The sequence below is a fragment of the Sceloporus undulatus genome, chromosome 3 (genome assembly GCF_019175285.1).
Source record: "Sceloporus undulatus isolate JIND9_A2432 ecotype Alabama chromosome 3, SceUnd_v1.1, whole genome shotgun sequence".
NCBI lineage: Eukaryota > Metazoa > Chordata > Lepidosauria > Squamata > Phrynosomatidae > Sceloporus > Sceloporus undulatus.
Window position 1 is genome coordinate 246,031,761 of NC_056524.1, and position 14,296 is coordinate 246,046,056.

At 40.8% G+C, this 14,296-nt stretch overlaps 1 protein-coding gene across 1 annotated transcript in view; it reads left to right on the forward strand.

The window, feature by feature from the left end:
* Positions 1-14,296, forward strand: part of RSRC1 (arginine and serine rich coiled-coil 1) — a 263,566-nt gene that overhangs the window by 1,031 nt on the left and 248,239 nt on the right. The window contains exon 2 of the mRNA XM_042460744.1: positions 8,746-8,936. Within this exon, the coding sequence (XP_042316678.1) occupies positions 8,755-8,936 (182 nt within the window). The 5' untranslated portion in view covers positions 8,746-8,754. The remainder of the gene's footprint in view (positions 1-8,745; positions 8,937-14,296) is intronic.

Genomic DNA, 14,296 nt, shown 5'->3' on the forward strand with positions numbered 1-14,296 from the left:
CCAATGTCCTTTTTGAATTGTGGTGCCCAGAACTGGACACAATATTCCAGGTGGGGCCTGACCAAAGCAGAATAGAGTGGCACTATTACTTCCCTTGATCTATTCTAGACACTATACTGTACTTCTATTGATGCAGCCCAATATCGCATTGGCCTTTTTAGCTGCTGCATCACACTGCTGACTCATGTTCAAATTGTGGTCAATGCTCCCCAAACTGTGCTTTTTAAGGGATTTTGTTGGACTTCAGCTCCCAGAATCCCAGACTATTGGCCAACATGGCTGAGGCTTCTGGGAGCTGAAGTCCAAAATCTCTTAAAGGGCAGAGTTTGGTCTCAGTCTTCCAGTGCAACTCTGTCTTGACATCTGCCAGACGTTGACCATAGAATTGCACTGGAGGAGCTATAAATGCCTAGTGGAGTCTTCTCTCTATGAATCTCTAGGTCCTGCAGTACAACTTTTGGTTAAAGTTGACCATAGAGTTGTGCCGGAGGAAGACCTAGATATTCCTAGAGATAACATATTGATAAAATCTGCGAATAATCAAATCCGCCAAAGTCAAAGCTGCAAATGTTGAGGGATGAGAGTACACTTTTACAATTGTATCTATGACACCAGAGTAAACTGTGATGGGAAGACTACATTTTACATACAGATGTAGCCTAAGCTGGTGGACACTGTATGGATGCTAACTCATGACTGGCTGCTAAAGCTTCGCTTACTACAGTCACCTGTTTTTCTGTTTATACATGGCAAAACTGAATTCATCTGTTGCCTATCCACCCCTCAGAAACATGTTATGTGTTGTAGCTGTACTTCCTAAGTTCTCAAGGAAAGGAGTGTCAGTTGCTACCTCAAAGAACCAGGCTTTGAGGCTCCAGGCTTCTGTTTGCTTCTCTTAAGTCATACTGTGAGCTTTCAGGCCTACTTTCTGTCTTCTGGCTATCACCAGACAGGCCCCAAATCTCCCTTTTAGTACTTGTTAAAAATACTTTTTAGTACTGGGCCAAGTTGAGAGGTGTTGGTTACTCTAAAGCCTGGTTTGGGGGGTCCCCTTGCTCCCTTCTGTCTGGAGTGAGAAATCTCCTACCCATCAGTCCTTTTTTTGGAGTGCCTCCAGTAAGTCCCCCTCCTTCAGTTTTGGGGTTTCGTTGCCCCCAAGAGAGGGTCCTTCCACTCAACCTGGAGGGGGAAGAGGCCTCTTCTTGCATGGAAAACTCATAAAATGACCATGGTCCAAAACACACTGCAGAAGTAATCCAGTTTGAGACTGCTTTAACTGCCCTGGCTCAGTGCTAGGGAGTCCTGGGAATTGTAGTTTATTGTGGCACCAGATCTCTCTGACAGAGAATGTCTAAAAAAACTACAGTTCCCAGAATTCCCTAGCATTGAGCCAGGACATTAAAGTGGTCTCAAACTGGAATATTTCTGCAGTGTGTTTTGGCCCTAAGATTCTTTTACTTTTGGACCCATCATAGTTCAGTAAGTGCCTTTGAACCCACAGATGGGGGATACGACTATGGCTGGATTTAGCCTACTATTGAGTATTGTTTACTTTTGTTTTAATGTTCAGATTTGTATGCTTTTAATGGTATTTATTTAAAATTGTAAGCTGCTTTGAGTTCCAACTTTGGAGAAAAAGCAGGATATGAAGAAATATAAAAACAACAACAACGACAATAATCCCTGTTTACCTTTTAAAAGAGTAAGGAGAAAGGCTCATTGAAGGAGGAAAAAGAAAATGCCATCTCTGTTCACCTTTTAAAAGAGTGAGGAAAAAGGCTCATTAAAGGCCTGATGACCAGACTGTCAGAAACTCTAGACACTGCAGTGGTTTCCCAAACTTTGGTCCTCTTCATGTTTTGGACTTCAGCTCCCAGAAGCCCCAGCCAGTTTGGCCAGTAGTCAGGCATTCTGGGAGCTGATGTCCAAAACATCTGGAGGATCAAAATTCTGGAATCATTGAGGCAAAAGGAGGGTTTGCAGTGTTGTCAATTCCTTCCTTGATGAAGGAGGCCATTATAATCTCTGGCTCTTGGACTGTTGGATTCTGCTGATCAAGACCCCTTCTTACCCACCCCCACCCAGGAAATCCCTCTCTTAGAGAGAGAAAAGTGATGGCATAGTGGTATGAAATGCTCACCCCAGTATTATGCCTGTAGTACTGAGGCAAGGCTGGCCAGTCTTTGGGGCAGGTGTGCTTTATCTGCACGCCATGAGATGGGAAACAAGAGGAAACATAGGCCCCATACAGACTGCCATAATAAAGCTGCTTCGGGTCACTTTGGAAGTATGTTGTTTAAATGATGCATACGTCCTAAGAGTCTGGAAGATGCGCCAAAGCTGTGTTCCAGTACTTAGGACTGGATCGTGGCTTTGGCACGGCTTCCAAATTCTTAGGACGCATATATAATTTAAACAGCATACCTTCAAAATGACCTGAAGCAGCTTTATTTTGGCAGTCTGTATGGGGGCCATAGTTCCCATAGTTGTGTAGTCCTGATCCTCTTAGATAGAGCATACAATTAAAAAATGAGTAACACAGGTTTCTACTGCTTGTGTTGCTTGGGGCATATATGCTGACAACCCACGTATTTCATCCCTCCCAACTGTTCTTCATTTCAAGAGGCCAGATCTTCAGGACAGTGCTGCTTGAATTCATAGAATTGGAAGAGACCACAAAGGCCACCCGGTCCAACTCCTTGCTATGCAGGAACTCAAAATTAAAGCATCTTTGACAGATGGCCATCCAGCCTCTGTTTAAAGACCACCAAGGAAGGAGACTCCACCATCCTCCGAGGGAATGTGTTCCACTGTCTAACAGCTCTTACTGTCAGGAAGTTCCTCCTAATGTTGAGGTGGAATCTCTTTTCCTGTAGCTTGCATCTATTGTTCCAGGTCCTGTTCTCTGGAGCAGCAGAAAACAAGCTTGCTCCATCCTCAATATGACATCCCTTCAAATGTTTAAACAAGGCTATCATATTATCTCTTAACTGTCTCTTCTCAAGGCTAAACATACCCAGCTCTCTAAGTCTCATAAGGCATGGTTTCTAGACTATTCACTATTTTGGTCTCCCTCCTTTGGACACACTCCAGCCACAGAATTGGTGGCCTGTGGACTGTTGGCAGACCATCATCAATCAGTTGCCGATCCGTACAGAGTTTCCAGAAAAGTAAAAATCATGGATTAGGATTGGCATAGTGGTTTGACTGCTGGACCAGGGTTCAATACCCAGCTTGGCCATGAAACCCACTGGATGACCTTGGGCAAGTCACACTTTCTCAGTCACCAGGGAAGGCAATGGCAAACCTTCTCTGAACAAATCTTGTCAAGAAAACCCCATGGCAGGGTTGTAATAAGTCGGAAACATCTTGAAGGCACACAACAAGAACAATAACATGGCAATTACCCCTGGCATACTGGAAAAATAATTGTTGGTCCCCCACATAATATAGCTTAAGAGGTACATAAGAACACTATAGGAAAGTAGCCTCCTCAATCCATCCTCCAAGGAAAGATTTGATTTCCTCTGATTCCTTTCCCAGGACCTAAGAGTGGTATCTCTCTGTCCATATTTATTGAGAGCATGGGCACTTAGGAATCTGCCTGGCACTGAGTCAGACCATTGGTTCATCATTCTAGCCCTTTATTATGTACTGTGACTGGCAGTGACTTTGCAGTGTTTTAAGCAGGATTCTTTCTTAGTCCAACAAGGAGGAGATTCCTGAAAATTTGAGTGGTGTCTCATTCAAGTATTAAACAGTTACTAACCTCTAAAGCCAGATGTGATTTGGTGTGTTGAAGACAGTATGAAAAGTAAATCCAAGCTGTCATCTCTTAAAGGTGATATAGTCAGCCTAGGATCCCATGACTTCATATTTGGGTGACATTTCTGAATGTTAGAAAGCACCCACAACATCTAAGGAAGCATCCATAGCACACATTTGTTAGAGTTTAAGTTCTTTGCCTTTTTTGCCCAATGAGAAGAAACTGCACAGTCTCGGGGATTTCTAAAGTTGTTACTGTTGTGTGCCTTTAGTCCTTATGGCAACCTTAAGGTGACCCTATCATGGGGTTTTATTGGTAAGATATGTTCAGAGGTTTGTCATTGCATAGCGAATGGTGTAGTGTGGAAAGGATGCAGGACGTTCAATTCGTTCCATTAGAATGCGTGTCTGATGCTTTGATTGTGATTTCCTGCATGGCAGTGGATTGGACTGGATGGCCCTTGTGGTTTCTTCCAACTCTATGATTCTATGATTCAAGTAATTTCTGATTTATGGCAACCCTAAGGTGAGTCTGTCACAGGGATTTCTTAGCAAATTTCTTCAGAGGGTGTTTATCATTGCCATCCTCTGAGGCTGAAAGATTGTTACTTGCCCATGGTCACCCAGTGGGTTTTCATGACCAAGCGAGGATTCGAATGTGGGTCTCCAGAGTTTTTGTTGAACACCCAAACTACTACATCTGGCTGACTTTCTAATAAACATTATTAATTTCTGGCTGAGATTAATAGACACTATGTAAACATTTAGGATTATTGTTTGTAACTTTGTCTTTTCCCAAGCTTCCTTCTGGTTTAGAAGGTGTCCACACCAATTAGTGTAGGCTGAGACACAACTGGGACTTTCCTACCAACCTTAACTCCTCCTCACTGTAACATACATCATTGTACTTGTGTAGTCAAATTATTGCTTCTTGTGCTCATACTCCTCCTACAACAATTTAGGAAGATGTAGGAAAGTGGGGGGAAAGTAGCATAAGAAAGATGGAGTTCGTATAAGGTTTATTATCCTGGACTGATCCATTCATCCTGTTCATCTCTGGTCTGTTGTCTGGATCAGAAGGAATTGACACAAGTCCCTATGTAATTTGTAGAAGTCAAATGTATGAATTACTATCACTCAAAAATATTGTATGGAAGCACACATTTAACGCTAAAAAAAGTGAATTTTACGCTCTTGTGTTCTCAGTGTCTCTCCTTGTCCTTCTAATGACAGTTGTGATCTTTGTTGAGCATAACGGGGAAAAGTATAAAGTGGTACTATTTTGAATTCTGTGATGAGTGAAATTATGGTAGTGGTGCTTGGTTTTGTTCTGTTTCTGGCTAAAGATTGGGCTTACTTTACAATCTTCTTTCTTTCTTTCTCTGGTGCATTTAGGAATATGTGGAAGAATTTGCTTCTGTTTCTGAGTGATTGTGGCTTATCCTTATATCTGTGGTTAATTTTAATTATGGTTTAGCTAAACAAGCCATGGATATCAACCATAGTTTGAGGCTGTCCTGTTCAGAAACATCAGAAGACTATTATTATTATTATCATTAAAATCAATATTCATTTTTATTATAGTTATTAAAATATTAGCAGTATTTTTCTATAAAGACAAGGCATTTTACCACAGTTATAAATTGGCCAAATTATGCTTTAGGGTGGGAGTGGAGAATCTTTTCCCCCTTTTAAGCTTTCTTCAACAGTTATTATTTTTTGGGTGGGGATATGTGCTAGTAGTGAGAGGAGCTGAACTCACACTGTTTTTCTCATTCCTAGCCATACATCCAAATAGAGGCACATTTGCGTGCATTCTCTTGTGTATCCATCAGTTCAGTTCTCTGTTTCACCTTGTTTTTCAAAATGATATGGTAGAGATATGTGAGAGCCAGTATGGTGGAGTGGTTTGAGCACTGGACTGTGACTCTGGAGACCAGGGTTCGAATCCCTGTTTGGCCATGAAAACCCACTGGGTGACCTTGGGCAAGTCACAGTCTCTCAGCCTCAAGGGAAGGGAAGGGCAAACCCGCCTCTGAACACATCTTGCCAAGAAAATCTTGTGATAGGTTCACCATAGGGTTGCCATAAGTCAGAAACAACTTGAAGGCATACAACACCGCCACCACCACTGGAGATATGTTTATAGTGGAGGACAGAGCTTTCCAGTGCTTCCTTTCTTCCTTGTGTTCATGTGGTGGTATTGTGTCATTGCCTTAATGTTTTTGTATGCATATTTGTTGCAGTCTATTCCCTGGCCGATCTTAGCTAATTAATAAATATTTTAATAAATTAAATAATAATAAACATCATCCACATTTATACCAGTTGTCACAAGGGGCTTCCTGTCTATGCCTTGAGGTTACCTTTTTCCTCAGAATCATTTGAAGACCTCTCGACAATGATACCTGCCCAGCACCCACCCTTTATACACTTTCCCTAAATGAATAAGGGCTAGGGTCTCCAGTGTCTTCCTCTTATACCATATATACTCAACTATAAGTTGACCTCATGTATAAATTGATGGCAGGTGTTGGAGCCCAAATTATGTATTTTGATATGACCCATGGATAAGTTAAGGGAGAAAACTTTTGGGCATGTAGCAAAACAAAGTTTCCAGGAGAAAAGCAAAGAAAAACAATGCCAAAGAACTTAAGAAAATTTCAGCAGGCCTAATTGTTTGTGCTTATACTAAAGGCAGAATGAGAGAAAAGAGAGGAGGGAGGTCAGTGCTTCCAGGACATATTATGCTCTAGCCTTTCACCATGATGGTTCCTTTTTTTGATAAGAGTTAAAGTACAGTACTTATGTTCATCCGTGGATAAGTCGACTCAGGTTTTTTTTGGGGTCAATATTTTGACTAAAATTTCTAGACTTATACATGACTATATACTGTAAGTTTTATATCTTTTATGTGCCTGTATGTTTGTGAATTCAGTCTGGCAGAGACCTCTTTTGTAACAAACAAGCCTTAGCTTTATTTAATAACTTGTTGCAAGAATGTTGCTTAAGTACAATAGTTTCAAAGGTGGTATGCTTACAATAATTCGACAGTTGCAGACAATTCCCCACTCAGTTTCTCTTCCCTGAACTTCCTTGAACAGAACTCTGAACTGAACTAACTGAACACCCCCACTCAACATTAAATGTCACTCGCACGTCGTCGTCGTCATCATCATCATCTATTTATTTATTTATTTATATCCCACAACGGTACAAGTTATAAACAATACAAAAACAACTTTAAAAAGCTAATGATATTCCACATTAAAAATGAAAAACTGGATACAAACTTTAAAATATAAATTACACAGCATTTAGAAGTTCAGCCCTCACCAGTTTGAAAAAGCCTGATGGCACAACAGTATTTTTACCTGCCACTAAAAGTGGAGCAGGGATGGAGCCATCCTGGCTTTTCTTGGGAGGGGGTTCCAGAGCCTGGGAGCAGACACTGAGAAGGCCCTCTCTCTTGTTTCCATCAAATAATCCTGAGATGATGGTGAGACAGAAAGAAGGGCCTTTCCTGATGCTCTAATGATTTTGTAAAGGGAGATATGGTCCTTCAAATAACTTGAAACCAAGCCGTATAAGGCTTTATAGGTCATAATAAACACTTTTAATTGTGCCTGGAAATGGATCAGCAGCCAGTGGAGCTGTTGTAACAAGGGAGTTGTGTGATCCCCATAGCCAGCTCCAGTGGCTGCACCTCTTTGAGTCACCTTTTCAAAGGCAGCCCCACATAGAGCACATTAAAGTAATCCAAATGGAATGTAACCAGGCACTGAGGCCAGGTTTTCCAGGAATGGGACTGTTGGTGCACTAGTTTTAACTGCGTAGAAGTGCTCCTGGACACTGCTGAAACCTGGTCTCCAGGCCCAGAGCTGAATCTAGAAGTACCCCCAAATTGTGAAAAAGTGTTTTCAGAGGGAGTGTAACCCTATTCAACACAAGCTGAATCCTTATTCCCAGATCTATCTTTTGACTGACCAGGAACACCTGTCTTCTCTGGATTAAACTTAAATTTGTTTGTTCTCATCCAGTCCATTATAACTGCCAAGCATCGGTTTAGCACAAGAACAGCTTCCTTGGAATTTGGTGAAAAAGAGTGATAGAGTGATATCATCAGCATACTGATGATACTTTACTCCAAAACGCTGGGCAAGCTCTGCCAGCAATTCCATGTAGATGTTAAATATCATAGGGGACAGCCCTGAGGGACCCCCTCCCGCTACAGGTTAGTGTCTAAGGAGTTGAGCAGGAATCCCTCAGCATCACCCTCAGAGCACTCCTTCAAGAAAGAACAGAGCCACTGTAGAACAGTACCTTCAAGCCCTACCCCAGAGAGGTGACTCAGAAGGATACCATGGTCTATGGAATCAAAAGCTGCTGAGGGGCCCAGCAGAACCAACAGGGACAAACTTGCCCTATCCAGTTCCTGCATAGGTCATCTACCAAGACAACCAAATGTATATGAGCTGAGTGAGGGGACTGCAACCCAGTACAGGTAAAGAGAATGTGTAGGAATACCTGGCTATTCTAAATAAATTCAGGCCTCCAGGGCTAAGTGAACTGCCTCCAAGAGTAAGTACTAAAGGAACTGGCAGGTGTGAGCTCTATAGATAATTTTTTTCCAGCATCATTGGATAACAGGGTAGATCTCATAGTGGAACATACTGGAGAAGTGTTGTCCCCATCTTTAAAAAAGGGAAGAGGAGGACCCAAGCAATTACTAACTTTGAAGTCATGTTGGGAAAATCTAGTGCATAGGATTATCAAACAATGGGAATTGATGAAGTGTATTAAAAGTAATGTTAAAGCAGTAAGGTATGTATGCATTCAACATTTCCCTTCTACAGAACTGTGTTAGTGATCACTATTATATTTTCCAACAAATGATATTGTTCATTATCTAGTTGCATTAGATGATTTTTAGTTCAGTTTAGGTCTAAACTGGGGATTTTTTGGCTTTCTAAAAATTAGTTTCATAACATGGGTCGCCGGTCGTCAGATACTGAAGAAGAAAACAGAAGCAGGAGAAAAAAGAAACACCGTAGAAGATCATCATCAAGCAGTTCTTCTGACAGTAGAACTTACAGCCGTAAGAAATCAGGAAGGAAGTCAAGATCACGGTCTCGGGATCTCCAGTTTCGTTCACATTCATATGAAAAGAGGTAAAATAATTAATTTGTCATAGTGTTCAATTTGCCCATAGAGGTGGATACTAAAATGGTATATTTATTTATTTCATTTCTGTGCCGTCTTTTTCCCAGAAAAGACTCAAGGCAGCTCACAAGATAAAAACATTTTAAAAGACTTTACAATAAAAATTTGAAAACTCACAGCCAGTCTTACCTTGTATTCTAGATATTATTGTAGCATAATGATCCGGCATTGGTGCAAAGAAATATATTCTTTTGATACTCATCTAGGGCTACTATGAGAATATTTTGTTTTAGTTATACCTGAGTATTATTATTATTATTATTAACCTTTATTTATAAAGCGCTGTAAGTTTACACAGCGCTGTACATCAATTTTTTTAGTCAGACGGTTCCCTGCCCTCAGGCTTACAATCTAAAAGACACGACACAAAAGGAGAAGGGAGTGGTGGTGGGGAATAGGATCAGGTCCAGCAGATCTTCTCCACCTCCGAGGCCTGGACCAAGGCAGATGGACTGGAGGAAGGGCTTGGCTTCTTGATGGATGGTTAGAAGGAGGCTTCCTGGGTCAGAGAGGGTCTCACCTCTGGGAATGCTTCTCTAAACAATATAGTCTTTAATTCAGTTTTGAAACTGGGCAGAGAAGTGATGAGGTGTGCATGTGGGGGAAGAAGGTTCCAGGAGTAAGGGGCAGCAAGCGAGAAGGGACGAATTCGGGAGGGGGCAGTGGTAGTCCTACATTGTGACAGGAGACCCTGACTACCAGAGCGGAGGGTGCGAGTAGGAATGTAAGGAGAAAGAAGGTCAGATAAGTAAGGAGGGGCCAACCCATGGAGGGCTTTGAAAGTCAGTAACAAAAGCTTGTACCGGATGCGAAAGGGGAAGGGGAGCCAATGAAGGGAGGATAAAAGAGGAGAAACATGGTCAAAGCGGCGAGCGGATGTGACAATACGGGCAGCTGAATACTGGACAGAGATTAAAGGATGGAGGTGTGAAAGAGGAAGCCCTGTTAGAAGGAGGTTACAATAATCTAGTCGCGAAACCACTAGGGCATGGACTAGAGTCTTGGCAGTAGAGATTGAGAGGAATGGACGGATCTTGGCAATGTTGTGGAGAAAGAATCTACAGGTCTTTGCGGTGGCCTGGATCTGGGGAATAAATGACAGAGAAGAGTCAAAAATGAAGCCAAGACTGCGGGCTTGATGAACCGGTTGAATAGAAGTGTCGTCGACAGAAACAGAAAAGGAATAATGAAGGGTGGGTTTAGGTGGAAAGACGAGAAGCTCAGTCTTAGACATGTTGAGCTTCAAGCGCCGAAGCCGCATCCACTGAGAGATGGCAGTCAGACAAGAAGAAACTTGCTGTTCAAGCCCCGTCGAAAGGTCAGGGGTGGAGAGATACAGCTGAGTGTCATCGGCATACAAATGATAGGAGAAACCAAAAGAACTGATAAGTTTACCTAGAGACAGTGTGTATAGAGAGAACAGAAGGGGACCCAAGACAGAGCCCTGGGGAACTCCAACAGATAGCGGAACAGAGGATGAAGTCTGACCACCCGTGACCACTGCAAAAGATCTATCTGACAAGTAAGATTTAAACCAGTCGAGAGCAGAGTCGGCGAACCCAAGGTCAGAAAGTAAATCGACCAGGAGACAGTGATCAACAGTGTCAAAGGCTGCAGACAAATCGAGAAGAATGAGAATAGAGTAGAGGCCGTTTACCTTGGCCCGCAAGAGATCATTTGAAAGTAGAACAAGATAACATGCATAGTAAACTAGAGTTGCTGTTAGTATCTCACATATTTATGCAAAAGGACACTGAAGTACCCATGGATTCTTGCATATGCTCATTACTCAAAATGATTTGGGGCAACATTAATCAGTCACCAGATTTTCACTGCAAAGTAGATAATGGTGTTTGGCTCTGACTCATATGGCTAACATAGGATGCTGCTTTAAACGAAGTAGCAGCATGTATTGTAAATCTCCAAACAAATTGGATTAGAGATATATGTGGTTGATTCTGATGGTGCCACTGAGTTCTATGGAAGAAGAGGATTGGGAATTCACTCCTGCACTCGCCATCTGGGAAGTATAAATCTTTGATGGAATGCCACAGATTTGGGACCCCTGTTGTATAGATGGCAATTCCTATGGTTGGAATGTGGCCCAGTCTCTTTGGCCTAGTTGACTCCTTTCTTGATGGTTTTTTATATAATGAAGCTCTTCTTCAAGGTTAATATCATGAGGGAAGAAGAAAAACTCTATCCACTTTCTTCACAATATATGGAATTTTGTAAATATAAGATGCATCCCCTCATTTATCTGGTTAGTTTGAACATTGGACTGTGACTCTGGAGACTAAGTTTGAATCTCTGCTTGGCCTTGGAAACACACTGGGCCACTCTGGGAAGTTACACTTTCTCAGCCTCAGAGGAAGGCAAATCTTCCTGAACAAGAAAACTCTGAATAGATTTGCCTTAGAGTTGCAATAAGACACAGCAACAAATTAGAAAGCCCCGAATGGTGCAATTTTTCCTCAAAGAAGACTTTCTCTAGCCTATTGATCATTTTGATTGCCCTTTGCTGAAGCATTTTCTTCTCCACAATGTTCTTTTGAGAGGAACAACTAGCAGTATTCAAAGTATGGTTGCACTATATATTTGTATGTAGGAGTTATAATATTAACATTTTTATTTTGACTCCATTTGCTAATATTCCTTTTACAGAATGTACTTTTTTCTACCACACACTTGGTCTGTGGTTTCATTTAGTTGTCTGCCATGACTGAATTTTTTTCACAGTTTAAAAAAAACCAAAATTTGCTAAAATTCAAATGTGGGAGACTCAGGTTGAGATTACCTATCCTAATGTGTGACATTTCAAATAAATCCAGAAAAAAAAGTCTTGTACTTTCCCCCCCAAGTTTTTAGTTTTTCAACTAGAAAAATGGAAACTGTGAATGTAGGGGAGAACCCCCAGAAGAAATATTTTCTTCTCTAGAATGCATGAAATGCCTTTAAAGACAAGGTTTTACTCTTTTAAAATGTTAGGAACTACAAAATAGGAAATTTTGTATGTAAAATAATATACCGAATTAGAAAATGATAATTCATGTAAATACAGTGGACCCTTGTTATACGCTGGGGTTTGGTTCCAACATCCCCCGTGTACAACAAAATCCGTGTATGCACAAGTCCCATTAAATATAATGACATAGCAAAATGGTGTCCCTTATAAAAATGGAAAATCTTTGTATATTCCTGCATGGCAGAATAGGGTTGGACTGGATGGCCCTTGTGGTCTCTTGCAGTTCCAAGTGCCAGTGGAAGGGCTGGCTGGATGCTGATTCTCCTTTTCCCAGCAGCCCTTGGAATCCTCCAAAATCATCTTCAGGGGAGACTCCTGGATGGACTATGGCATGGCGACTGAAGAAGAAGTTGGGAGCTAAAAATTAGGCAGGTTTTGTGAGATATGAGGCTGAGTGTAGTTTGGATTTCTAGTCAAATGTGTCCCATACAAAATTAGTTCATCTATTAGAACAAAGGTTTTCAGCTTCACCTCAGATTCTTTCAAAATAAAATATTTTTTTCTTAAACGTTTAACTTCTTCACTCTTTATTTCTTTTTTCTTTACTTTCCTTAGGAAATAAGAGCCAAGTTAGAAAGCCCATGAGCACTTGCTGTACTTGTTACATATGTATTGTTATATACTATACTGTGAAGTGAAATTCACAAAAGTTGTTGAAAAAAATCTCTTTTCATGCATTTCCTTTCTGTTTCTGGATGGTCACATTGCTGTTCAATAACACATACTTCCTAGTTTTATACATTGTGCTCTATGAGTGCCTTTTATTTCTCTTAACTTCTTTAAAAAAGGTTTAATACAAGAGAAAGCATCTTTTGGAATCTGGCGATCATGTCTTTGCCTGGGGAGTCTCTGGGGTTTCACAGGCTGCAATCTGGTCCCACAGAAAATGAGGAAGTGGTAGTGGTCTACTTCTGGTTTAGAAAAAGGGATTTTTTTTACCAATCAGAACTGTGTGTGTGAGTGAGAGAAAGAGAGAGGGTGAAAGTGTCTCCAGCTTCTAGAACAGTTTATCTTTCTTTTGCCAGAAAAAAAGAACATAAAGATAGTCTGGAAAGGGGGGAGGGGTTGCATTCAGTTTGAGAGAGGCATTTTGTGTTTCCTAGGCTTAGGGGGGTTCAGGAAATTTTGTATTCAGATAATGGAGTGACTTAGGGTTGTATGTCTTATCTCTGTAGACTCAACTGCCATAAGTAAATCCTGGAGACAGATGGTCTTTTTGCAGGACATGAAGGATGGTATTAATGTTATTTATATTTTGTTTACAAACTTGTATATGTCTCCATACCTCTCAGGTGTGTAGAAACCTCTTCCTTACTGATGTGGTCCCATTTCATTTCCAAGCAAACACCTGACCATCCAAGTTTAATATTAATGATATCCAAACACTGGCTAAATTGTAAATAATCTGAATGATAGTATTATCAATAAACACAGAGATCTTGAGTTAGAAACACCATGCTAACATGTCTCATGGCATGACATTTCAGGATGTTCTCAGTTGGTAACTCATTCTGCTTAAATAGCAATTTGTCATCATTTGAGAAGAATGGGAATTTATTTGTAAAATGAAGATGAAACAGTTATTTTTATCAATCATTATAATCTTAGAAGATCAGGCAGACAGGCAGAATCCAGCATAACCTTGAGATTTTATATCTTCTTAACAGCCATGGGCATACTCCTACATTGAGGTCAAGACAGAGGTGCTAGCCAAATCCTCAAAGCAAATACTTAGATCTTTCTGGATTCAAATAAACCAGCTGGTTTTCATCTAGCCCCCAGGGTCTCTCAAGCTTGGTGTTATCTGTCAGATAGTCATATCTGCAGTATAAGAGAGATATTCATAAAGCTGCATATCATCTGGATAATGTGTGAGCATTCCAGTTGATATCATCCCACCATGTCCCTGCAGGGGATATATGTAAATATTAAAAAAGGGCCAGAAAAAACAAATGCTAAGGAATTCTACTTGTCAGAACTTCCTGAAGAAAACCATTTTTGCCATGTTAATCTATGACTAACTGTAAATAGAAAAGCAAAGCCAAATTAGTGAAATTCAGTTTAATCTTTCCGTAAGGACCAGGTAATTCCATATATTTTTATTCATAATTTTCCACATTTGAATTTGTTGATAATTTTCTCCGTTATTTTGCTGGCATGGTAGCAAGAACATGGTCTGAGAAGCAGAGTTGTTCCTGTTTCAGACTGGAGCATCTGGGTGAGAACAATCCAAAATATTTCCAGTAAATACACAGGCGTATAATCTTTAGTCTTGTAAGCTTC